This window comes from Penicillium oxalicum, chromosome III, assembly GCF_001723175.1.
Source record: "Penicillium oxalicum strain HP7-1 chromosome III, whole genome shotgun sequence".
Taxonomy (NCBI): domain Eukaryota; kingdom Fungi; phylum Ascomycota; class Eurotiomycetes; order Eurotiales; family Aspergillaceae; genus Penicillium; species Penicillium oxalicum.
The window spans coordinates 2,209,561-2,235,972 of record NC_064652.1 but is presented as its reverse complement, the minus strand read 5'-3'; the positions used below and the strand labels follow the sequence as shown (position 1 = coordinate 2,235,972).

At 43.1% G+C, this 26,412-nt stretch overlaps 1 protein-coding gene across 1 annotated transcript; it reads right to left on the bottom strand.

Annotated features, from left to right (window-relative positions):
- Positions 1–1,228: 1,228 nt before the first annotated feature.
- On the bottom strand, positions 1,229–3,939 carry POX_c04216 (uncharacterized protein; the record flags this gene model as incomplete). Its single annotated transcript, XM_050113100.1, has 3 exons — positions 1,229–3,182; positions 3,275–3,719; positions 3,912–3,939. 3 exons carry the CDS (start codon positions 3,937–3,939, stop codon positions 1,229–1,231), a joined length of 2,427 nt encoding a protein of 808 aa, XP_049970656.1.
- Positions 3,940–26,412: the final 22,473 nt, after the last annotated feature.

Genomic DNA, 26,412 nt, shown 5'->3' with positions numbered 1-26,412 from the left:
AGCCCTAAGGCCACACAAACCCAAGGAGATCAAGAAGACACCTATAGATGAGGTCGGCAGACGCGTTCCGAGCCAGACCCGTGGTTTTCAATTTTTGTCTCGGCGGGAGTCCTGACGCCACTCTGCGCCGATGATTTCATTCTTCTTGGGAGGGGGGAAATGGTAGCTCAACCTTTTTTTTGCCTTTTTTGGAATCTCCCCGGGGAGGAGCAGGGAGTCAGAGAGAGGGAGATGGTAAGTAGTAGTAAAGTACTAGAGTATATACTCGGCCCCAGGCACCAAATCACAAGACTGCCCGCGTAGCAGGATCAAGAAGCCAGATACAAAGACAAAGATGTAGCGGTTATTTCAGGCAAAAAAAAAAAACACTCTATAACTTTTTTTCCCCTTTTTTTCAAATAGAAGAACCCATGAGTTTTAATCTACTCGTCACATATTATTTATGATTTACCAAGTCATCCCCCCCCCCCCCCCCCCCCTTTTCCCCCGTCATAGTCTACCCACGGTTCCTAATCAGAATAAACACCTAGCCCCGACAACCTTACCACTTCGGATCGATGCATTGATCTCTTGTACAGACACCTCGCGTTCTAGAACATGCCCCTCCTCCATCAAATCGACAGCATCGAAGATGATTGATCGGACTCGTCCAGAGGCTCGTCTTGTCCCGGAAAACTGGCCGAATGGGGAAATCACTGTTGATACTCGGACGAAACTTGTGTTTGGTCTTTCTCCCGTTTCCCCTCTCTTTCTTCTCTTTCTTCTCTCTTCAATGGAAGCATTATTATCAGATTGGGCTTTTGGACTTTTCAAAGGGTAAATTTGAATCCTAGTGGCTTTTTGTTTCTTTTTTTTTCCTTTTCAATGCTAAGAAATAAAAAAAAGGAGGGGAGGGGGAGGGGAAACCTCGCTTGCTCGGTTTACGGCGTAGACTCGAACATCTCTTAGTCTGCTATACTTTTCTTTTTTTTTTCTTCTTTTTGGGTAAATCGATCGGGATCTGTATAATGAAAAACCACCCGACGTCACGGGCCGGAAGACATGGCACTTGACATGATCGATGGATTCCCCTCCCTCCTGCCCTCAATATTCGCGATCGGTTTACTTTTTTTTTTTTTTTTTTTTTAGCTCTAGACTGAATCTGATTTGCACAGTGCGAGATGTGAGACCGGAGGGGCCTCTTGTTTCATCATCGGGACCACATTCCTCGGAGAAGGGGGGAGGGTTCCTATGTACACTGTGGGTTTCTCCGCAGACGATATTCCCATCTGGTGATCGAGACTCCGTGGAAAAAAAAGGTCCATTCACATTCACCTGGTGTTCCCAAGAGCATAGGATTGAGACGGTCGACCCCCGGGAATGGTACAATCTGTCCGCGAACCACATACTCCCCATCCTTTTCTCCATGGTTCAGCGGACCTAATTCAAGACGCCAAGCATGTGGTTCGTCCTCGTCGATCGTAGTTTGGCTGGGTCTTCCCCGACAAATTTCCACATGGGAATTTGACGGTGCGATGGTACTGGTCTCTGACAAACGCAATATCGTGCCGTCTCTCATCGGGTCGGGAACCGCACCGCGTCTTGTGGCGATAGTATTTGGCCATCGCCTAAGAAGGTATTCTCGATCGTACAAAGGGTGGGAGGGGGATTGCGGGATGAATGTCATGGTTTCCGAACTCTCATCGCTGCCAATTTTGGAGGGTCGGTTCGCGATTTGTGTTTGCGTTTCTGTTTCTGTGTCACTTTCCATCCCCGTAGACGTGACAACGCTCCATGTCCCCTGCAATGCTCGAAATACCGCCAAAGCCGTGGCTGCCTGTGTCGCCGGATGGTCGTGCTGTAAGATAGCGCACAAGTCGTCTAGAGTTCGCCGTGTCTCCGATCCCGGCGTCCCCACCACATAACGAGCAGGCACAACTGGGCCCGCGCTGAATACTTCATCACCGAGTCTCGGAGAAATCCGCTTCATCTTCAAATGTCTCGCAAATTGTTCCATCAATCCCACATAGTCGCCCATGGGAAACTGGGCGCGGCGCACTTGACCATGGGGATTTCTCAGATTTCGCAGTTTCTCTTGTTCATGGCTCGTCTGAAGCTGAAAGGCTCCATACTCACTGGCTGTCCCTTCAGCGGCCCATACCCGTGCTAGGTAGCGGGCCTGCATTTCCATAACACCCCAGTACGGGCCACGATAGAAGCCAACGAATCCCAGGTCGGGAATCTCGGAGCGTAGCGTGCCTCCTCCGTCGAGGATCAGGGGAAGACAAGGGTCATTCTTGTCCATCTCCAGACTGGATAGTACCTCGGCGGGTAGAAAGGATATGGAATCAAAGGGGGTGAATCCCGTGGCGGTGATGATCAAGGTTATATTATTCAGGACATTGGGCCCATTCCCCGTCTCGATTCTGACCGAGGCCGTGCCTGTTTCCAGCTCGGTGGTATCGATTGATGTGACTCGACCGTGAATGGGTTCAACATCACCGGATCGAACGAATTCGGCATAGTCATTTCCAATCGCTACCCATTCTGGCTGAGATGGTGTCTGTTTGGTCGCAGATGCAGCAATGTTCTGGGGAAAAGAAGAAGAAGAAGGAGTTGGAGGAGAATGCCCAAATCGTTCATACTCGGTCCCCAGGATGGTTCGGAAGTAATCACTCGTTTTTGCAATTTTTTCTTCAGTAAGTGATCCAATCGTGTATTCTACCGGGCCTGGTGGTCGGCGATTTAAGTCATACATGGCCAAGTCCAGGGGAAGAAAGGCGGATGTTCCGGTAGAACGTTCATGAGGGAGACAGAGCGGCAATGTCCAAAATGGACGGGAATGAACATGGTAGATTCTTGGTCCAATGTGAGAATCACCAGAGGCTAGCGCGTCACCGGAAAGTCGAGATGCAGACTGTCGGAGGGCGAGGGTCGATGCAGCTTCGACTCCTGACATGCTGCCGCCAATCACCAGCGTGTGTCCCCGGCGAGTAGAGGGATTGGTGACATGGCACTGTTTCCCCAGAGTCCTCCCTAGAGCCGAGCTGTGAAGGACCTGGCCGGTGAAGCTTGATAAGCCCGGCAGGTTTGGAATCCACGGACGAGCAAAGTATCCCGAGGCAACGACGATCAAATCAAAGTCTTCGACCTTGACCTGGTTGTTGTGCACGGATTCTGTCCCCTGACGGACCTCTTGTTTTCTTTGTGTCCGTTAGCAAAACTGACTGGCGGAGTGGGGTAAAAAAAGAAAAAAAAAAAACAAAAAGAAGATCCAAAGTCATTCCAAACTCACCCTCGCGTCTCATCAATCCAATACACCCTCCAAAAGAACTTTCCATCTTCTCCCACCAGCCGCTCCGTCCGAATCACCCGTGATTCCAACCTCAGACACGAACCAGGAATATACCGCTCCGCATACACAGCGAGATACTGCCCGACCTCTCTCGCCCGTGGAAACATGGGCAAGTCTGTTCCCCCCAGCGCAGACTGCCATGACAGATCGGAAAAGGCGACAGAGAAACGACTCAGGTTAGTCTTCATGTTTGGATCAAGAGTCACGTGGGAGGGTGTCCCCTGCCCATCGTCTTCAAGATCATCATGATCCCGTGACTGTGCAGATGAAACTGCCCAGAGTCCTCCGACTTTTTGGCGCGTGTCGAAGATGACTGGGTGATACGTCGTCGTGGTACTTGCACCACAGGACGAATCATGCAAGAGGGTCTTGGCAGTGACCAGTCCTGAGGGGCCAGCTCCTGATCATGATGATTTCCCTTGGTGAGCTGAGATTACTTTTCAAACCAAAAAAAGGATCAAAGATAAATCATGAAGGAAAGAGAGGGGGAAAAAGAAGAGAAAAATCAAAGACTCTCGATCAAGGCTGTACAATCTCGCCGATATCACATTGAGAAAAGCCACTAGACCCAACTCACCAATGACAGCGACTTTCTTTGCCCGCATCGCGCTTTAAAACATCTAGTACGATACCAAGATCACCTCTAGTTCCGGACAGCTATGCTGAACGGCTGTCGCCCTTTGTGGGAGGGTCGTTCAGCAAGTGAGCCAGACTATCCTCGAGACTAGAAAAAGAAAAAAAAACCTAGCGTCGACAATCCTAGATTTGTCAGTTTGTCCTTTCGATCATCCAACGAATCAATTTCAGATGTGCAGAGGGGGTGGTGAATACCAACCTTTCAGGTGAGATGGATGCTGCTGTTAACCGTGACTCCCCCCGACCTGCGTAGTGTGAGCAGAACCCGAAAATCGATCCAATCGCGAACCATATAACCCCAAATTGAGGCTCGGGGAGAGAGATCAATAATTGATCAAGGAGATGGATACTGTGCACGATGAAGAGTTGTGATATTAAGCTTGTCTAGCCTTTTTCCCTTTTCTTTTTCCCCTATTTTTGTTTTAAAAAAAAGGCGTGGTTGACATTTTGCTGTATTCCACCCCACCCCACTTTTCCTTTTCGAGGGGGGGTTTCCCCCCACGGCGGGGTACCATCAGATCGATCTTATTCTCTGGACGGGATCGATATGTTGGAACTGCATAAGGGTATCAACTACAGCCCAAGACAAAGTACAAGGGCGTGAACCAGTGTATGAGTAAATCGGTAAAGTAACCAGATAATAGACACTCCACCTCCACTGCACATACAGAGTTGCAAAGTTTGATCCGCGGCATTCCATCCATAGGTGATATTCGCCCGGGACTAAGAAAAAAGCTCATGCGAAGCAAGCAGGAATACAGATACATGTATGGATATAAGCTACGCACTAGTGTGATTTTTAATTCCACATACAATATAGTAGTATGTACTCACTGACTCACCTCCTCTATAGGTACATGCTGGAAGGTACAGGCCCTGGGTATACCTCCAACCTTGAACCATGTGCCTACCCGAGACGAAGGTGGTACTACGAGTCCATTATGTAGATGTCTCCTGGAAGATCGAGTGGCGATGCACTTGCGACGGAATTTTATTTTGACGAGCGGGCGACTGCCTACATAATCAGGTTGCCGACACATGCCCGGTAATGCCCAAATCAATGATGGATCGGACGAGAGTGTCATGGTGTAGAGAGGTATAGACTATAACCTCCTACGTAACGGATTTCCTATGCCAGGTCGTGGCTTTCCTTTTCCGTTTTAGTGCTCAGCCCCTCGCCGCTTTTGCTCACTGAGTAGAACTGAGCACGCCTCTGAGCGCCCTGACCTGATCAGTGAGCATTATGTAAGCTCACTGATCCGCTCACTGAGCGCTCTGTGATCCACTCACTGAGCACTCTGACTTGCTCACTGAGCACACCCTGCCCTGAGCATAAGGGCACCTCAATAAAACGCAACGCGCTAGCCCCATCCACGTGAAGCTCTTTTTCTCTAGATTGGCCCCACTGTCCCATCCAAATGCATTGGCATCAAGAACCTGATGTTTCATTTTTGGTAGTCATTGCGCCTCAGTATGGTTGATCAACCTATTAAATCATCTGTGTGCTCCTGGGAACCCTTGCCTGTTGGTTTCCACTGCCCATAGAGGAGCTAGTCTAAGAGATATCACATGAACATACTGGAAGACCGCAAGTCTTACTCCGGGCATCTTTTTTCTACATTGAGCACACGTACCGGAACGCATGCTTGGTCAAACACGAATCTCCATGGAATACAATATTTCAGAAGAGATTGCTCCTGGGAACTTGCCGGATGATTGATTGGTTGATTCGAAGACTGTTCCAGGCGGAGAAGCCGTCTGGATGATCCTGGGAACGTCCGGCTTTGCGCCATTTTGTTGACGTGTGTAAATCTCCTTCACAAATTCGCTCGTAATCTATGACTATCTAGATTCCCAGGAACTTGGAACGGAAGTAGAACTTGTGATACCGTCCTAGAGTCAAGTGGTGTCACTTTCACTGAGGGGTATATATTCAAGCCTACTCTCATCAAAGTAACCGCCACCATCGCCCTCTGTTTGATCATATCACCAGGGAGCTAAACCACTTCTGTCTACTGTTCAATACCTAGTTGGTCGCGTGAATAGTCTGAAATGGCCTTATGTGACTCTATGGTTGTCCCTGAGCTGGGGACGTTGGCCAATCCTATATTGATCGAAGATGAACCTGCTCTGCCAAACTCGGCTTCTAAGTCCAATATAATCTAGGTTGAGGAGGATTGGCTTCGCGATGAGCCAGACCATTTTGATTCCGATGCCGACACTGAGATAATGACTACCCCGGAATTTTATGGATCTTTGACTAGTGGAAAAATTGCCTATCCAGGGAAGTATAACGCAGCTATCAATTCGTCCTCTATCCATATATCCAACAAACCGATAGACTCTAAGAATCTAGAGGGTCTTTAGTCAGTCGAATAGCTTTAATTAGACCGCTAAACATTGAAAGTCACTCAGAATCTCGGTAACGATCCCTTTGGCGCTACAGGGAGTGAGGGCGCTACGATTAACCATAAAGGTACGCTTAATTGATAATGATTTGACCCTACTACGCTAAATCTTGAGTATTACTAGGAAGCGAGAGGAGAACTAAGCAAGGAAAAGCTTCCAAGATAGAGGAGCTAAAAGAGGACCGAAATGTGACTGATACTCTTTTGATAACCCGCAACGGCGTTCCAGAAGAGACGTCGATAGCCTAAAGTTCCTCTGGGGAAAGTCTCTCAATTAATCCCTGTGACATAGAATACACGACCCACAGGTTATCGCAAGAAGTAACGGATAATATGAACCGAATCAAGTGTTTAAGCAAAGCGGCGTTAACTAAGGATTCTTCCGCGTCTACTACCATCGGCGATAAACTAGCCGAGATACACAATCACATAGAGCACTGTCGAAGTACTGATTGTTTACACGCTAAATCTTTTTTTGATAGAATCCAGTCTCCCCGTCAGTGATTCCGTACTATCCAGTATACGCCCAATACAGCTGCTAACGCATGAATTTTGCAGAAAATACATTATCAAGAAACTTAAAGAGGTCCAAACAACTAAGGGAAGAAAGCGAACAAGGCCGCGTAACCATACGGTTCTATGCCCCGGAATCGAAAAAGGGGGCTACTTGGCCGGAAACCTTTGTTATCAACCGAGTGATACTCCGAACAGACTTCTCATCAGGTATACCTTGCAGCCTAGAGAATTTTCAGAATAACGATACTCTCCTCGGGCGAGGTGCTGTGGTCGTGCGTCTAGACAGAGAAAACCCAAGTGTATTTCTCACATTCTCCCCTCTAGGCCCCCAAGGTAATCATGGTATTAATTTCCATGCATCTCGCAAACGGTCTGATGGAATTGTGATATTTGAATCCACCGGGGCACAACGCGAGCTAGGGGCTAAATGGCGGCACGGCTTCACAGGGCGAATCTACATTGAACTCTATAAGAACTGGCCCTTTTTAGCCTCAGATTATAAGGAACGAAAGGAGTTCTTTAGGAGTATTGTTCTGAACTTTCAATCGGACACGGTAGACTCAAAAGTCTTCCTCACCTTCTCCGCACTGTCTTCAGCGCACAGTCCACATTCACCTGCGACTGGTAACAGTTTACGGGCACCTTTGATGACTAGCGATACTATCACCCAGGAAGTAACGGAAAAAGATGCTTATTCTAAGGGAAAACCACCACTTGACTCCGCTGCGGGACGTTTGAAACGCAAACTTTCAAACGACGGTTATCAATCTGAACCCAGGCGATCGGCGAGATTGGCCCAAAACATAAGATCCAGCAACGACAATTACCCTTCTTTGCGCAAACTATAAGTCTTAGACTTGGCAGAATACATCGTTGGAGTTATTTCGGCAATCAATCTGTCTAACAATCGGCGGGGGCTCTGGGAAGTTGTCCTCAGGCACAGTTAAATGACGAGACGTAGGAAAAGAGAAACAAAATGTGTGACTGTTTGAAGTCGCACGACGCAAAAGACTAGCCATGGCTGCCATGCATGAGACAGACCCTATACTGTACACTATTCTAGGAGTTTAAAATTTTCATAGTTGATTGCATTGATGCTTCTGTGTTGTTTCAGCTTCCAGGTTGCGGACAACCCTATCGGACTCATAAGGTTAAGGAATAGCGCCATCTCAACGTCTTGAATGCCAGGGTTAGTGCAGGAACAATAGTACTGAGTTTTCATGTTGTTCCCTAGTCTTTGCTGAGTCAGATTTTGAAATACAGATCATATGGCTTGTGTACTTTTCGCATGTTCTTCTTGTGTGCTTTCCTTCTCTAATTAACATCGCCTTCGACATGTTCAAATTGGCAGGATTTCACCCAGCCACTGTTAATATAATAGATTGTTGTCGTTCCGGGCCATAAGGTAGTTGAGATGTTTGAATTCACTTGGCCTAGTTGACTAAACTCTAGGGAGACAGGTGGTACCGCTCGTATTAGGACTAGAAAGAAATGGAAGATAATTAGAGGTACACCTGCTGTAGTCATCTTGCATGTTGGAGTTATAGATACGCACGAATGCATATGCACAAATCTGTATGGGCGAACTAGGCACGCTGTTGAGATCCGAAGCTATACTGTAATTCATCCACTCACATCACTGGTATGTTGGAACCCTGCGGTTAGCCCATATTGATGGCTCACCCGTGGATTACGTGAGTTCTATCAGGTAAATCGAGTTTCTCCACACAGCCACATTACAGTACTGCACAGCCACATTCTCGGGGCAAATTACATACTTAGTCATGTATGCAGGGAACAAGTATTGTTCAGTCACGAACTATTGGTATTATAAGTATCAGCTGCTTAACCCGCCTTAGCCTGAGTGACTGCTTCAAATAAGCACCACCGCTAGGTGAAAAGCACATCTGCAATCTAATTACACTAATCGCCATGTAACCTAATATCATTCTATTTCTAATTTGACAAAAAGAATGGTTTCACTTCTTTTAAGGTATAAGAGTAGTAGAAGCTAATACTCTAGTAAATTAAATATGTTATTACTACAAGATGTAGAGTGACCATTTATGACCGGAAAATGTATAAGAGTATGGATATTATTTATTACTTAAGGGGCTCTAGCTGCTCTCCGACTCTAGGAGGTTGTTAGTATTAATATTTGTCTGCGCCCTATTGCGTTAACATCACTATCCGCAGATATCGTCGATGAATCATATAGTCTCGCTCGGACTTTCAAAAGGTAAGGATAGAAGAGGAGGAAGGTATAGCTATTATGCTCGTGCTCGATCGAGGTAATTATAATACTCACCACTTTTAGTCGGCAGGCAAGCAGGCAGTCACTGACCTTCCTATGTGTCGTTCGGAATTTCTTTGTAACCTCCCTTGCAACTTATACACTAAGGCTTTAGTTCAATGTTGATTATTCTCGATTATGTGCAATATAAGGCTTTGATAAGCGGCTTTCCACTAACAAGACAAATCATTGCGTTTCCGAAGTATTTCTCTAAACGATGTGATAGCTGGGGGCACGAGGATTGTGTAAGCAGGGTTGGAAGGCTATGAGATTGTCGTAGCTTATGGCAAACCAGCCTTTGAAAAGTCCGCGAATTGGACAGTCCAGGTCGGTTTACTTTTAATCATGAAAAAATGGGTTGAATATATGTCACTAAAATCTGGTAGACAGCAAGCTGGAGTGCTCAACCCCATTTCTCGCTGCCTGCGCGATTGTCGGCACTACCGGAGTGACGATTCTGGCGACTCCCGGGATCCCGAAAATGTCGACCTGATCATTTATCATTCCAATCACACACTTCGTCTGCCCATCCAGTTCTGACTACCTTCATCTTACACAGCTTATGGCTTTTAATTTTGCTTCCCCTTCTCTCCTGAATTATTTTTCGATTTTGTATGGTCCGTTTTCTTGTATAATTTCAGTGTATTAATGATTATGCACAGTATTTGCGACTGACTACCCGTTCTGTGCTGTTCGATTCACCGCTGCACCGAGGGTGGTCAATTCGCTATGGTCATTTTACTTAGACAATTGACCAATACATCTAGTATCCACACAAAGGGCAGCTTAATGCTCTAAATTCCAGCTTTGCATGGTTTCGTCAGCCTATCGTATAGGCGAAATTAAATTATATCAACCGTTATTTTGGAATTAACTTCGATCATCTCCCGTGGCGTTGTCCACCCGTCGGCTAATCCGACCTCGACAGCGATTTCAGTTTTGAGACCCTAAAATCTGAATGAAGTAGCATTATAAAATTACATTTATTTATATATTTATTTATCATCTTTTTTTTTTGAAATTACGATATTATTTTCGAATATTCGTGCGAAATTGATATGCGACCGGGCGGATTGCCAAGAAGTGAGTGATCTGTAGTGGCTATGGTGGGCGTTGGTGAGTGATTGAGAGTGATTAATTGAGATTGATTAATTGAGAGTGATTAATTGAGAGTGCTTAATTGAGAGTGCTTAATTGAGAGTGATTAATTGAGATTGATTAATTGAGATTGATTAATTGAGATTGATTAATTGAGAGTGATTAATTGAGAGTGCTTAATTGAGAGTGCTTAATTGAGATTGCTTAATTGAGAGTGCTTAATTGAAAGTAAATTAATTGAGGTGAATATCAGTTGAGAGTATCTAGCCAACGATATCATGCAAAGGTACTCACCCTTAAGGATCAAGAAGAATGCTCCACCCTTAAGCGAAATCAGGTTACGAGAAGTCATTGCCAGCCCGAGTCTCCTGCATCCTACCACCAAACACGATGTAAAGAAGGGCAGACGTACTGTATGTATCTTGACGGGAATCACTGTTAGATAGCTAGCTCTTTCCAGGCAATAGGATTTATTCAAAAAGTACGACATACAATGAAGGATGGATGCCTGAAAGTTGTAGACGACGGGATTAGCGGGGTCTCGCATGTCTTGGCATGGGCAATTCTACTTCCGTAGTACGGCGATTATGCATGAAGGAATTTGTGCTTTTGTAGACTGAACTGCTTCAATTTAACATCATGGCCATCCACTTATTTATGCAGGTAGACTGTCAATCCACTTTTTGACAATGCTTTAACAATTATTGTGTGACATTTGTTAAACTACCGCTGAAACTAAACGTGCAGCTTCATCCCTTGCTATCACGCGAGATGCCCACATAAAAGGAGGGAGCTACACCCAATGGGAAGGAGAACGGAGAGAATCAAGGAACGGTGGCCATCTTCACAATATTGACAACGCACTGCCGGCAAAATACATGAGACGGCTCCACGGGTCTCTGCCAAGAACCCGAGCGTACCTACTGACTCAATCGCGAACGGGACATTGCTGGTTATCAACATATGCAAAGTTCTTCCGCGTCCGCGACGACAACATGTGCGTCCTCTGCAGTTAGGCGACTAGACGGTAAAAATCGCATCAATCCTTGGATCACATGAAGTAGGGGTTTAAGTGTTGGATTAGGCACCAACCCAGCAAACTTCCGTTCAAGCTTCGACGTTCCGTAATCTTTGAGCAAAATTAGCAACAGGTTTATTTGTGTATTAGTTTGTTTACCTTCGTCTACCTCCAGATGATGCCTAGACCTCATCAACATTGATGTCCACTTAGACTCCCACTCGGCCGCCAACCTCTCCACAAAGCCAATTATTTGGAAAATGAGGACTTCATCCTCGCCAAGATACCAGAATGGCCATGTCGTGAATAAGAAAGAATAAATCTACAATTCATATCTCCGTATGTCTGCTTCAAAGAAAGATATATTGACGTACCATGCAACCTGTGCGCTATAAGTCGATCCGATAATCAAAACTATCCGTGAAAATCGTCTCTGGTACCCTCAATGAACCTAGCTGGGCCAGCTTTTTAGGTTCCTGTCCTTGGAAGAAGCCCTCTGCAAAATCAAAGAGCCTGATATCTTCGTCGTCCTCATAGATCCACTCATCCCATTCTGCTGCTTTGACCAGCTAGGTCGGCAATCCATTTCCTAAAGGCGTCCCGTTAACCTAGGTTAGCGGCTCAACTTCCGGAAATCCGAGAACATCAAAAAGCTGCTCCTCAGTCTGTTTCCACAAATAAGTGCAACTAAATACAATGTTTCGGCCACTAATATCTAATAAGAAGTGAGTATAATGGAACTGACTCGCGCATAACTGTAGAGCGGAAAGCGACCTCACCTCTATGGTATATACCGGCACTGTAAATCAATTTGATAGCTTTCAAAAGTTGCGTAGATATTCGGAGTATAGTTTCCGAGCAGAGCTTATCGTGGCTCTTATGGTAGTCTGAGAGGACCTTATTAACTAAAGGACCAAGTAATTCAAATACAAGACATTAGTAGACTTCGTTAGGGCCTTCGTGGGTGAAGGTATTAAGCAGTTAAACCACATAACTTGAAGAAAGCTCTCCTCGGGAATACCTCTCCAGATATTTTAAATTTGCAACTCTCGCGACACCGATAAATCTGCCGTCATGATTTTCAACAAGACCTATTGATTGCGACTGGCGTGAGATTAGGTAGAATAAGCAAAGTTAGTCAGTGATAAATTGACTCTCTGTCCTTCGCAAGCTATACTATAGAAAAGCCACCCCATCCTAACTTGTGATATATCTTGTAACGATCATCTTTAAAAGTATCTTCAAGGTTGACTGTATGATATCCACCAGGCTAGTATCTTAATAATGACTCCTGTGTGTACAGAAGGTTACTTTAGCAGAATATAGATAGATCCATCTTAGAATAAAGGTCGACGGGAGCAGGGAGGCGCTTAGGGGTGAGGCGAACGTCGCGATCAGAAAAGTCGTGATCCGTCGGAAATAATTTACTGCCTGCCAAGCGGTGATGACTAATCTGACCGGTAACCCATCCATGTCTTGGAACCCTTGGTTGGATATACATAGCACACCGCTTTGGGCACTCGTAGCCGCTCGCGCAAAATAACTTCGACACTAGAGTGTTGAGTCATTTTAGAACCGATTCCTGTGGTTCAACGATATTCACCCCATGTTCCAAGAATAGGAAGCTAATTGTCTAGCGTTTGACTCGAAACGCGAGCCTAACCGAATGTGGGTGTTGCGCGCTTTAATGACACAATTCTTGTTTGATTAAGCGCTCACCTAGGTGCTGTCGGCGTCATGTTGGCGGCTTCGTTTGATCAACGCTAAACATATAATGTTGCTGGTGTATCACCAGAATTAAACACAGATACGTCCCTCAGATATCTGGCTATTTACTGTTGAGATGAGGAGAGATAGTGAGAGAGTTTGCCCTCTCCAGATGTTTGCTAGGCCCAGCAGCGGTCATGTGTCTTGAGGGTTTTTCCCCCATCGTGGGTTTTCCCTCTCTCTCTCTTCTTCCTTCTCCCTAGACTTCCCAATCCTAGTTGTCTCGCCTCCAGATTGCTTCCTTGCCTTGTAGACCTGTAGGTCTATCAGGTTATGAGCCCGATCGCAATAGTGAGGCCTGAATTTGTGAAAACCACAAGTTCTCAAATTTTTAATCACCAAATTCATCAAATTCGGCTGTGGAAGCCATAATCACCAAAATCACCAAATCACCAAATTCAAATTACCAAATCCAATACAAATCAACAAATCTAACTAGGCTATAGAAGCCAGAAACTCATCAAATACAACAAATTCAACCAGGCTATGGAAGCTAAATCTAATATTAACAAAAGAAAGACGCGTCTGTTGATGTTTGTTAGGACCACCACAACATTAACATCTCTCACTTCAGACCCTACCACAACACACTAACAATAATACTATATATATCCCCTACAAACCTCCCTTCTTACTAAATTCTATCCCTAAATCCTATCCAAACCACCCAAATCATCATATTTACCCAAATCTCTATCACATTCCTGAATACTAACTATGGCTAAAGAAGACCTCGGCTAAGCGGCCGGTGTTAAGGAATTTCCCGTATCTCGCGAAGACTATAGTAACTTCTTTACCCTGAAATCCCGAGGCTAGCTAGTGAACTAACTTACTAGCGCCCCTAAAGAATTCACCCTCAATCTACTTAAAATGTTAGAAAGAACAGAAGACTTTGAAGACTGGTTCAGAGATATATACTAAATCCTTGAAAAGAAAGGACTCTATCGTCTTGTTAACCCAAAATATAACAGGCCCAAAATAATATCTAACGAAGCAGAAACTTAGGTCGAACACTCCTATGCTATATAGATATAGCTCTAATAGTCTGTTTTAAAGGAGATCGATGCAATGGTCAAAGCTATGAGATTCCGATACGAATTCGCTAATAAATATATTATTAGCTTAAAAAAGGCCCTCTATACTACTGGCTTTATTCCTAGCAAAAAGAAGGTAACTAGGGTCCTACGAACCTACTAGGCTAACTACCTATTAGCGATCGACTTTGTGCATGAATTTCGTAGTACCTATACTAAAGCAACGGAAGAAGTCTAACTTACCCTAGGTATAATCGTTTCCCTACTTCTTAATAAATTGCAAAGTAATATTCTAACCTTCGTAGCTACTAGACTAGCAGACTACTCTAACAGATACGAGAATATCGCAAAGATCACCGCCCTAGACCTTTTCCGAACCTTCACCGAGGTAATCTATAAACTAGAAATCGTGAATTACTAATTTTCAAGCGTTACGATAACCGGAAAATCTTCAAAACCCTCGTTAGATAAATATAAATACCTCCCGTTAAAGTATATACCTCCGAGAGGTAAATTACTATAGGAATAGGTAAAAGAATAGACTAAAGGCCTAAATTAGGTTACCCGAACGGTAACTACTTCTTTTGCGGAAGAAAAGGCTATACTACTAAGGACTGCGCCTATTTAGTTATTATATCGCGAACCCTAGATTAGAAGCCTATTAAAGGTATCTAGGTAAATACCCTATAGAGGAATATAAATAATCTAAATAGACTACCGCTAGAAGGGTAGACTATAATATATAATAACAGAATTAAGAAGAACGGGGGTAATACCTAGAATTCTACCTAAACCTTCCAAAATCCTTAGAAGAGCTAATAAAATCTAATAATACTAATTTCTATTAGAAAGAATAATAGGAACAAGAATTCGATTATCTTAAAGGGGGCCTAACCCTAATCCTAACTATATAGAAGGGATCTTAAAGAGGAAGATACTAATATAGGAGGTAATACAGATAATAATACGAGCGCAAATATAGCAATATAGGCTAGTGAAGAAGAAGATAAGTACTACTACGTCCTTATAGTAGTAGAATTCGACTTCGCCGACCGCCTAGATCCCTAGCTTGCTATAGCCTTAATTAAAAGAAACCCCTCTACTAAGTAGATCGTTAACTTAGGTATATTACGCTCGATTTGTGTTAATAGAAATATAATTATAAAATTCTAAAGTGACCTATATAGCTATTAATACTAGACCTCTGATAGAAGAACTATTAAATCTCTTAGAAAAGCGATCGCTCGAATTAAATTAATCCTCCTAGAAGGCACTAAAACCCTTGATATACAATACAAATAAATACTAATAGATAACTTTAATCTCCTATCTACGACCTAAATATACAAGGACTACAAAATAGGCTAGAAAGACTAGGAGAATATTTTTGTTAACCTAGATAATAAATAAAAGATTATAGTATACGTATATAGGAAATAAGGTGTCCTATTTCTAAAGGCTACTTTAATCAAACTATCTATAGCGTACGAAAAGAAGGCCTCCCTAATTATAGCGACCGTATATTCCTTTGCTATAATTTTACTAGAAGTAGCCTATTACCGTCTAGGTTATATTAGATAGCCTACCGCAAAAATTAACTATCACAAAATCGGTAAGGAGGTCTATAGTAACGAATATTTTAATTATAAAGCTTGTAAGATTACAAAATCTAAGAGGATCGTATCCTATATAAACTAGACACGCTCTAAGATACTATAGGAATTTATCTATATTAATATCTAGCTATGCACCCCTCTTAGAATCGGGAATATATTATATATCCTAATCGTAGTTAACGATACTACTAGGTTCAGATAGGCTATTCTAATAAAGATAAAAGGCTAAGCCTCGGATATCCTAATCTAAATACTAAAGCGTATCTTTACTTCTACTAGCACTTAGCCTTCCGAAATCCGTATAGATAGAGACAGAAGTTTCTTTAAATTTAAAGAATAGGCTAAGCAGAAGGGTTACACTTTCTTAATAAGCGCCCCTTATACCTATAAACAAAATAGTGTTACTAAAAGCTCTAGATATCTTATTATATAGGGGGCCCGAACCCTTATAGTAGCTACGCCCTAAGCTCCCGTATTTTTGTGGCCTAAAGCTATAGTTACTACTACCTATATTATAAAATAAATCCGTAAACTAAATAAAAAATTGTCCCCTTTAGAAAGATAGAATAAGTACTAGTATAATACTAATAGCTCTAGGGTAAAGTAACTAATCGATTTAGGGTTTTTACGTATCTAGTATTCTAAAGCCTATATCTATATTCTAAAAGAATAACGAATCTAAGGACAAAAGATAGCCCCGAGGGCATAGATTAGATACCTAGTTAGATATAATAGTAAGAATAGCTACTAATATAGGATTTACGACCTATACAAGAGAAAAGTTATAATCAGAAGAGATATAGACTTTTAGGAAGAACTATCTACACTACTATTAAACCTAGATAATCGAATTAAACAGATTATATAAGAAAAGTTCTATAATATAAAGATCCAAAATATTAAAAAGATAACCGATATAACTATAAAACGATTAAATAGGCCTACCTAAAAGACTACCCGCGCGGATAACGACTACTATAAAGATCCCGACCGTAATACCTACTCTAATATAAGCCTAGATACCTACGAAGAAATCTAAATTTTATAAACTTCCTATACTCTAAAAATTCTACCTCTCTAACAGGAAAGAGGAAGGGGATATTGAGATCCCGGAAGGGTGGTTACGTGAGTCATGACTCACGTGAGTACCCCCGTTCGGCCCTGTATAGCCCCGTGACTGTCCTTACAGACCCGATTTTAAGAGATACTATAGAGATACTCTAAAAATCAACCTTTCTTTACTCTTCGAATCATATCTAGTAGCAAACCCTTAAAAGGAGGCGCCTTCTACGGCCCTCCCCGGAGGGGGGACCCCTTCCGAAAGGAAGCGCGAAGCCCTATATACTTCTCCCTCCCTCCCTGATCCTTACAAAAAAGCACTCGTGGAGAAGGAAGGTAACCCTTATCTAAAGGACTCACGAACGAAGATGATAAGGGACCGGCTTAGGGGGGACCTCGTGAACCCTCGAAAAACGGTCCCGGGAGGAGGGCGTTTACCCCGATATAGCCCTTACGGCCCCGCCTCTCCTCCTACGTTACCGATCCGCTATAATACCCGAGGACCTTTACTAGCAGACCCTTACTACCTTCTCAGAAGAGTCCGGACACCCCTATATAGCTCCTTACGGACCCTTATACCTAGGAATAAACTATAAGAAAGGGGAAACCCCTATAGGTATAAGAGGCTACTATTCACGATACTCCCTATATTCTCCTTGATCCTTCCTATTTCTAATAGATACTACTTCGACTTACACCTACCTCCGCGGACCCTCTCCCGCGAGAGGAACGCCTAAATACTCCTAAAACCGACCGGCCCTCTCCTTCTTACCTCCGATTAGCTAAAGCCTGCTAAACGTAGCTTCGAAACTATGTCCCGGACGACTACGCTAAGGCCGTGCAGGATATTAAGACTACCGCCTTTAGTGTCTACCTATAATAGAACGGTACCTAGGCGTAGTCGAATACCTCCTCTTCCTCCCGGGCGCGCCCGCTACTACCCCGGAGGAGACCGACTAAACTAGCTCTTCTCCGTCTCCGGTAGTTAGCTTAAATCTCCTAGAGATCCGCAAGGTCTTAATAAAAAAGGTACCTAGTATCCGTCCCTACTCGGGAACGATCGCCTAAGACGCTACTCGCGTACCTACGCGATTACGAAAGGTTCTTCTATAAGGTCTCGTACCTCGTAGGCGCAGGAATTCCGGATACCGACAAAATTATCTACGCCTAAGGGTCCCTAACTAGGCGAGCTAAGAAGGTATAGAATACCTATCGCTAACAGATCGTTAACTAGTACGCGGAACCGATTAAGACCTAGGAAGGTTATCGCGCCTAGATCCTTCGGGAATTTTCCGAATACCTTAGCCCTAAAAGCGCTAGGATCGCTTCGCTAATATATATTAAGGATCCCTTACTTTCGCCGAATACGCTATAAATCTGTAGTAAGTAGCTATTAATACCGAGGTGCCCTTCTAGAAGAAGTTATTATCTAATACCTCCGAAAGGGTACGAAAGCTACCCTCTAGAAGAAGTAGGCTAAGGATCGCGAATACCCGACTACTCTCCAAGCTATAATCGACCGCTTTATCTAGTATAAGAGGGGAGAAATAATCTCCGGTTAGATCGGAAACTACTCCCCCTAAGGCTAGAGACGCTAATAGCGATTTCCGGATAAACGCTATAGCTAGCGGTCGCGATAGCTCGAGCACGGCCCGCGAGGGAAGGTACGTAGACAGGCCCCTATAAAATACTATATATACGGAAGCTAGGTTATATCAAGAGAGACTACCCTAAGGGAGTCTCTTTATAGCAAAAAATATAAGCGGCTAGACGAATTAGAGGCCTTCGCTAGCTAGCTCCGAGCCGCCTCTTGTGTGCCCCTACTTCTAGGACCTAACCCTCCTAACCTAACGTATACGAAGCCTCCCTGCTCGCTATCTAAGCGGGTCTCCTACTCTATTAGGCCCGAGTTAGCCCTCGGGAAGTACTAATACGCGCCCTCTTAGACTCCGGTTCCTCCTATACGTTTATCTCCTCTCGAGCTATAATATTACTAAGAGGATCCGTTCGCCTAAAGAAGCCTCCGGACGCCCTCTAGGTAAGGCTACCCGATAGGCGGTCCCTATATATAGAAGGACGCGCTCGCGTCCTACTAAAAATAGGGATATAGACCGGAAGCGTAAAGGCCTAGATCCTAGATATACCTACCTTAAGATCGTCTTAGTCGGACTTTCTAAAGTAACAGAACCCGACTATTAATTAGGTTAGCTCTCGGCTAACTATCTGTTTACTAGCGAATATACCTTATCGAACCTTGCGAGGCTCGACCTAATCACGAACTCGAAGAAGCGGGTATCTTCCTAATATCGTCTAAATAGATACGTAAGTAAATACGTAAGAAAGACGAGGGCACCCTTATAATCTCTATTAGGGCTCCTCGAGATAACTCCCCTCCTCTAGAGGCTCCTATCTTATACCCGGACCCCCGGATCCGGACCCTTATAGGGAAATATAGGAAGATTATCCGCGACGAACTCCCTAATACCTTACCTCCGAAAGGGAGATCTAGTATAATATTAATACTAGCGACGCGAAGCCCGTGAATATCTATACCTATTCTCTCTCTAAAGAGAAACTAGACGAATAGATACGCTAAGTTAATCTCCTCTTAAAGAAGGGACTAATCCGCCCTTTAGCTAGCCCCTAGGGTTTCTAGTCCTATTCGCCCCTAAGTCTAATAGTAAGTAGAGGATATATATCGATTACCGTGCCCTAAATAACCTAACTAAGAAGAACGGGTATCTTTACCCCGGATCTAAGACCTTCTCGACTAAATCGGGAGCGAACGGTCCTAACGAAGATCGACCTCGCGTCTAGATTCTAGTAAGTGCGCCTAACTAACCGCGTAGTGCCTAAAACTACCTTTAATACTATCTAGGGAAAATATAAGTAGCTTACGATACCCTTTAGTCTTTATAACGCCCCTATAACCTTCTAGACGGTTATAAACGAGGCCCTTTAGCCCTACTTAGTAAGTTCGTATTATATACCTCGACGATATCCTTATCTTCTCGGATAGTATAGAAGAGTATTACGAGCACCTTAAAAAGGTACTCGAGATCCTCGAGAGGGAACGACTAATCGTCTAACTAGGGAAGTACGAGATTATAACTAACGAACTAGAATTCTGCGGATATATCGTCGGGAATAGGAGCGTATAGCTAATACTAGCTAAGATCGATATTATCCGCACGTAGCTATAACCTTAGAACGTGCACGAGCTATAATAGTTCCTCGGCCTCGCGATATACTATTAGCGGTTTATCTACGGGTTCGCGGAGATATACGTGCCCCTGCACGAACTCCTAAAAGAATCGGACGCTAAGCTCCGGAAGCTTAAGTTCCGCCCTATCCGGTAGAATATAGCTTATAAGGCTACCTTCCGAAAGCTAAAGAAGAAGTTATCGGAAGCCCCCGTTCTCTTATAACCGGATCTTACGTAGCTATTTACTATCGAGACTATACTTCTAATAGGCGATCGCCTAGTCCTGCTCTAGAAGGGACTAGAAGAGGCACTCTACCCTATCGTATACGACGGGCGGAAGCTTATAGGCGCTAAGCTTAACTACCCGGTACACGAGAAGGAGTTACTAGCTATCAAAGAGGCCCTACGGCTTTAGGATAAATATATTAATAACGGAACCTAAACGGAAATCGTAACGGACCACGCTAGCCTATAGTACCTATAGACGACCGTTACCTATAGTAAGCGCCTCGCCCGCTAGGTTAGCGAATTTTAGGAGTATAATCTTAAGATCCGATACTGTCCGGGTACTAAAGCTATCGTGCCCGACGCCTTAAGCCGACGACCGGATTTTATTAAAAGGTTACCTACTAATATTACACGAGATCGACCTATATAGAAGGCCGCCCTAACGCCGTGAACGTAACTATTTAAAAGGTAGCCGAGGATAAATAGTTAGCCGCGACCGTTAACTTCTTAGATACGGGTGCTTCCTGATAATAAGCTCCTCTAAGGTAGTAACTCGATACTCGGATTACCTCTCTATATAAGACCGGGAAGACGCTAATACCGCTAACTAACCTTTACGTATAAAGATAGCCTAAAAGTACCCTACCTAGAACCGGTATTTAGGGGTGATCTAGTTAATAAGATATACTTATAATACGGATATCTAGGATAGCCGGCCTAAACGGTGTCCTAAGACCGAGAGCTTAGTAGCCCTAGATAAGAGCGGATATAGAGACCGCGGCACGTAAGTACCCTTAGTACTAGGTTTCTTAGGGATTAAAGAAGGCCCTAGAACGAGAAACGCCTACTACTACCTAGTAACTAAAGGGATTAGGCCTTTCTAGAGATAGGGGATCGACCTTATTAGAACTACCGATAATACCGAACGTAATAGATAGATTATTATAGCAATCGACTACGCGACTAGATAGCCGATAGCTAAGGCCGTCCCGGAAGCTACGGAAGAAGCGCTTAGGACCTTCCTCTACGAGGAAATCTTTATAAATTACGAGCGCTACTCGAGATCCTCTCCGATAATAGTTCAAACCTCTTTCGGGTGCGGTTAGCTACTACCTAAACCTACTAAAAACTCGGTACTAGCTAACTACCCCTACCTACTACCCCGTACGAACAGGAAAGTAGAAAATCTTAACGTCTACTCGGCCGTATATTAATAAAGTACCTTATAGGAAAGCTAACGAAGGCGTAGGACCTATATCTAGCGTAGGCGACCCTAGCTATACGGTCCGGGAACACGCGGTAACTAGGTATAGCCTATTCTTTCTAGTTTACGGGGTCTACCCCCGCTTACTAGGTAACGACCTAACAAAAGAACCCTTAGTATTCGCAGGACGGACTAAAGAGCTCTAGGACGTAAGCGACGCCCGCCTAAAGCGAATAAACTACTACTATCCCGAGCGATCCGGACTAATAGGATTAGGGATAGCTAGGTAACGAAGATAAGCTTCGAAAAGGGAGATTAGGTCCTCGTTCGGAACGAATTAGTACAGAAATTCGAGAGTAAGTAGTTCGGACCTTTTAAAGTCCTTACGCATACCTACTTAGTATATATATACTAGAAGAACCGAACGGACGGGTCCTAAAGAACCTAATTAATAGTTCGCGGCTAGTCAGAGCTAACGTAAAGGACCCGGGAGCCCTATAGATATTATAGGCGGTATAAGTAGCACTCCGGAGATAGGGGATCCGACTAAGACGACCCTGAGAGCTACTAAAAATTATCGAACAGGATAATACTCCCCTATGTATAGGACTTATCTACCTTCACGAAGGAAGAATAGAATTAATTCCTAACGACCGGGCTAACGGTACACGCCCGAGCAAAGTAGGGGAGGAGAACGTTATAACGAAGCCCTCGATCGGAGCCGTAAACGTATCGATAGGGAAAACAGAAAGACTAAGAAACGCGCGATAGACTAGGAGGAGCTCTAAGCACCTATATCTAGGGACGAGCTCTAGGACACGGACTTATTAGGATCTAGTAGACTACTACTAGGGGATTTCGGAATAGCTAGGACGCTGACTAAGACGAACGGGATTTATTTAACGGACCTCTCGCTCGTAGTCCCTACGAGGTACTAATACTAATACAAAGTATATCGAATTTAACTACCTATACTAACGCCGAAAGCACACGAAAAGGAGATTACTTCCCTAAACGCTTCTTAATAGAGACGAACGGGTTATCGTCGCTATTACTATTATTATCGTTATTATCGTTATCGTTATCCTCGAGCTTAATCTGCCTATTCTCGACTAGGTACGCCTCTAGGATCTCGAGATCGCTCTCTAAAGCCGCGATTATCTCCGGAATCGCCTTATAGGCCTCTAACGCGACTAAAGTCGTTCTTGTTTATAAACCTAAGGATCCTTTAGGGGACTAGATAGCCACGAATTCTTAAAGAAGGTGCTTTATCCTTAGCCTTACCCTTACCCTTATCCTTCCCCTTCTTAGGCTTATTATCCTAGCCCTTCTTCTTTTTAGAGCTACCCTCGCCGCTATCGTTATTACGGGCCCGCTTCTTGCCCTTTAGATCGCGCTACTAAAGGTTAGCTAAGGAGATCGGGAATAAACGAAGGGGAATATACCTTTTTATCCTTAACTAGCACGTAGGAGGGACATATCTTGTTATAATATTCCTATATCTAAGGGTCGAGGAGCTTATCCCTCCGTAAGGAGCACTAGGACGCGTTGCTATTAAATTAGTAATTTCTATAGCCTCCGGCCCCTAATAGACCCTCTCGCTTAGTCCCGAAAACGCGATAGGAATCGAACGACTATTTAGGTTACTATATAACTAGCATTCCTTACCGTTAGGAGCCTATTTACCGACCTATTAGGTAAAGGCTGCCCGAACCTTCGTAAGAGTACTATAATCCTTCGGTTATCGTTCCTCTAGTCTATATCTCGGACTCGTAAGCTATTCGTCTAGAAGTCCTTCGTATAGTTAGTCTTAAACTAACTCCCTAGAGGATTACTACGGGTATCTAAGCCCGTCTATAGCCCGTTAGTCTACGCGGTATTCGGATCGAAGTCCTTCTTGCGCGTATACGCGAAAATCTAGGCCGGAGTATACTTTACCGCGATAGCCCTCTTCCTTGTTACCGGAGCTATCCGCGACTAAGCGGTCTAGACCTAACGCTTAATAGAGCTACTAAGGGAAGGCTTAGGAGAAGACGACGGAACAGGAGCACGAGACTCTAAAAACTCCTGATCGCTTATAAGCTAGTCCTTAGATTACTAAGGGCTCGATAGAGCGTCCGGTATAGGAAGTTTAAGGACGAGAGGAGATAAAGGGGTAGGAGCGAACTTAGCAGGAGGATTAACTACTAGCTTAGAAAGAGGATAAGGAGGAACTAAAGACCTATTAGCTACTTAAGGGTCTAGTTCGGACTCGGAGTAAGCTACCCGGCCTAGGAAAAAGTCTTAGAATATACGGGATAACCTAGATAGTGTTAGAAGGGATAAGGAAGAAAGATAAAGAGAAGAAGAAGCGATCGAGGGGATTTACCTATACTTATAGCGGGGGATCCTTTGTTCCCCTACCCTAATAGGAGCTTTTAGCGACTATTAGCCGCACAGTAGTTATAAGTGCCGAAAATAATATTGCACCTTTTCCTTTGTTAAACCCCTACTATTTTACTTTACCGTGTATATACAAACGCACTAAGGCGGGAACCTACGGACATAACCGAACGGAGCAGCAGTAAGCTTAGGCTAAGTTACCCTGAAGCTCGGGGCGAGTTTAGTCTAAGTGGGGGAGGATGAGATCCCGGAAGGGTAGTCACGTGAGTTATGACTCACGTGAGTACCCCCGTTCGGCCCTGTATAGCCCCGTGACTGTCCTTACAGACCCGATTTTTAAGAGATACTATAGAGATACTCTAAAAATCAACCTTTCTTTACTCTTCGAATCACAATATAATCTTCTACCTCCTTAAGTCTAATTCCTAAAAGACCTAGAATTACGCGAGGAACGAATTTTTCCCTAACCCGCTCTAATCCCTCTAAGTATACTACTAACTATACTAGAGGACTAAAATATCCTAATTTTACAACCTTCCTAACATCGCAAAATTTTACTAATATAACCGAGGAAAAGAGCCCCTAATACTCGACCGGATCCTAAAATCTAAATCCCTAGAGACCTAATTCCTAACTAGGGAGGAATTTTTTTACGCTAGAACCCGGATAGTCTAATCCCGTTAATTAAGAGAAGGACTATACTAGGATAATTCCTACCTACGCTAGAATCTAATCTAAATCCTACTATTAAAAAGTCTAAGATACTATCCTAATTAATTTAACTATAACTCCCCCCTCTAATAGTGATTCCTTAGAGGTTCCGTAGCTACCTAATATTATAAGCTTTATTAGCGGACCCTATCGATACTATTATAATAAATCAACTAGATTTCACGAGCGACTAGAGACGCTCTATCTCTCTAGTAAGAAGAAGCCTACGGAGATATGCTCCGAGATAACTTATAGAAGGAATAGTTAGATATACTACAAAAGGACTAGTTAAGGAAGAGTATAAAGAGAGAACGAAAGGAAGTTTATACTTCGCTATATCTACCGAAGATAACTTAATTAGACCTAGTATATTAAGCACGGCTACTAAGATAATACGGTCGGTAATAGTCAAAATCCCTTAAACCTATAGGGAAGCTATAAAATCCTAATTCGCCGATTAATAGCTTAAAGCCGAAGAGACCTAATTAAAGAAGTTTGAATTATCTAATATAATAACTTTAGTAACTAAACCCCTAAAAGGTACTAAAATCCTTCTAGGTAAATAGGTCTATAATATTAAACAGGATACCGAAGGATATATCCTAGAATTCTGTACTAGATAGGTCTATATAGTAACTGCTAAAGTCTAGGCGTAGACTTCTAACCTAACGAAAGATATACCCTAGTTATCTTAGATATATCGGCTAAATTATTTATTACTATAGCTGCTATCCGTAATTAGAAAAAGGAATAGTAGGACGTAATTAGAGCCTACCTTAATACCGCTATTAATAACCGTATTATATTTATAAAGTAACTAACTAGATATAAATAATTTAGCCTAAAAGGAGAAGATCTAGTATACGTACTAAACTAGGCGCTTTATAGATTATAATAAGTAGGACACCTCTAGTATAAACTTTTTAAAGATAACCTATCTAGCCTAGGCCTCTCTCTAATCCCCTCCGAACTATATATCTTTACTAATAAGGACTATACTATATTTGTTATAATCTATATAGATAATATCCTCGCGACTAGATATAAGGATTAATTAAACTCTATAAAAAAGGGCCTTTTAAATAAAAGAAAACTAAAGACCCTCCTATTTAAAAGATTCCTTAGATATAATATAATTAAAGAACCCTCTAGCTATATCTTTATAAGCTAATAGGCTTATTTAACAAATTTAATCTATAATAAGAGCTATAAAAATTATAATCCTTTACTAATTCTAATAAATCCCTCTTAGAAAATCCCCTATCTAAATAATCTAACAGAGGATAACGTATTCGATTAGGGAGCCTATACTAAAATAATAGGAAAGATTAGTTAGCTCTTAATCAAAATGCGCCCGGATATTATAGCGACCGTATCTAAACTATAGCGCCGTAATATACACCCGAGAAAAGATAATATAGTAGCGTACAAAGTTTTATTATAATACCTTGTAGGTACCACAAATTTAGGAATCCTATTTAGAAAAGAACCCTTAAAGGGTCTAGAAGGATTTATCGACTTATCGTACGCTAATACAGAGGATAGAAAATCTACCGAAGTATATATTTAGTTCTTTGCTAGTACCCTAATCTTATAGAGCTTAAAAAGACAAGATATTATAGTAGCCTTATCGACTATAGCCGAATACTATACCCTTACGACCGTAGCGAAAGAGGGACTTTACCTTACTAAAATTACTACTAACCTTTTACTTATACCCCTATTAAACCAAGATAAAGAATTCGACAAAAATATCCTAATCACCCTATTTTGTGATTCCGACAATACTATCACGACCGTTATAAACCCCAAAGTCAGCCTAAAATTATCCTAGATTAGCACGAGATACTATTTAATCAGAGACCTTATTAAAAAGAACCTCGTCTAACTAACTAGTATCCCG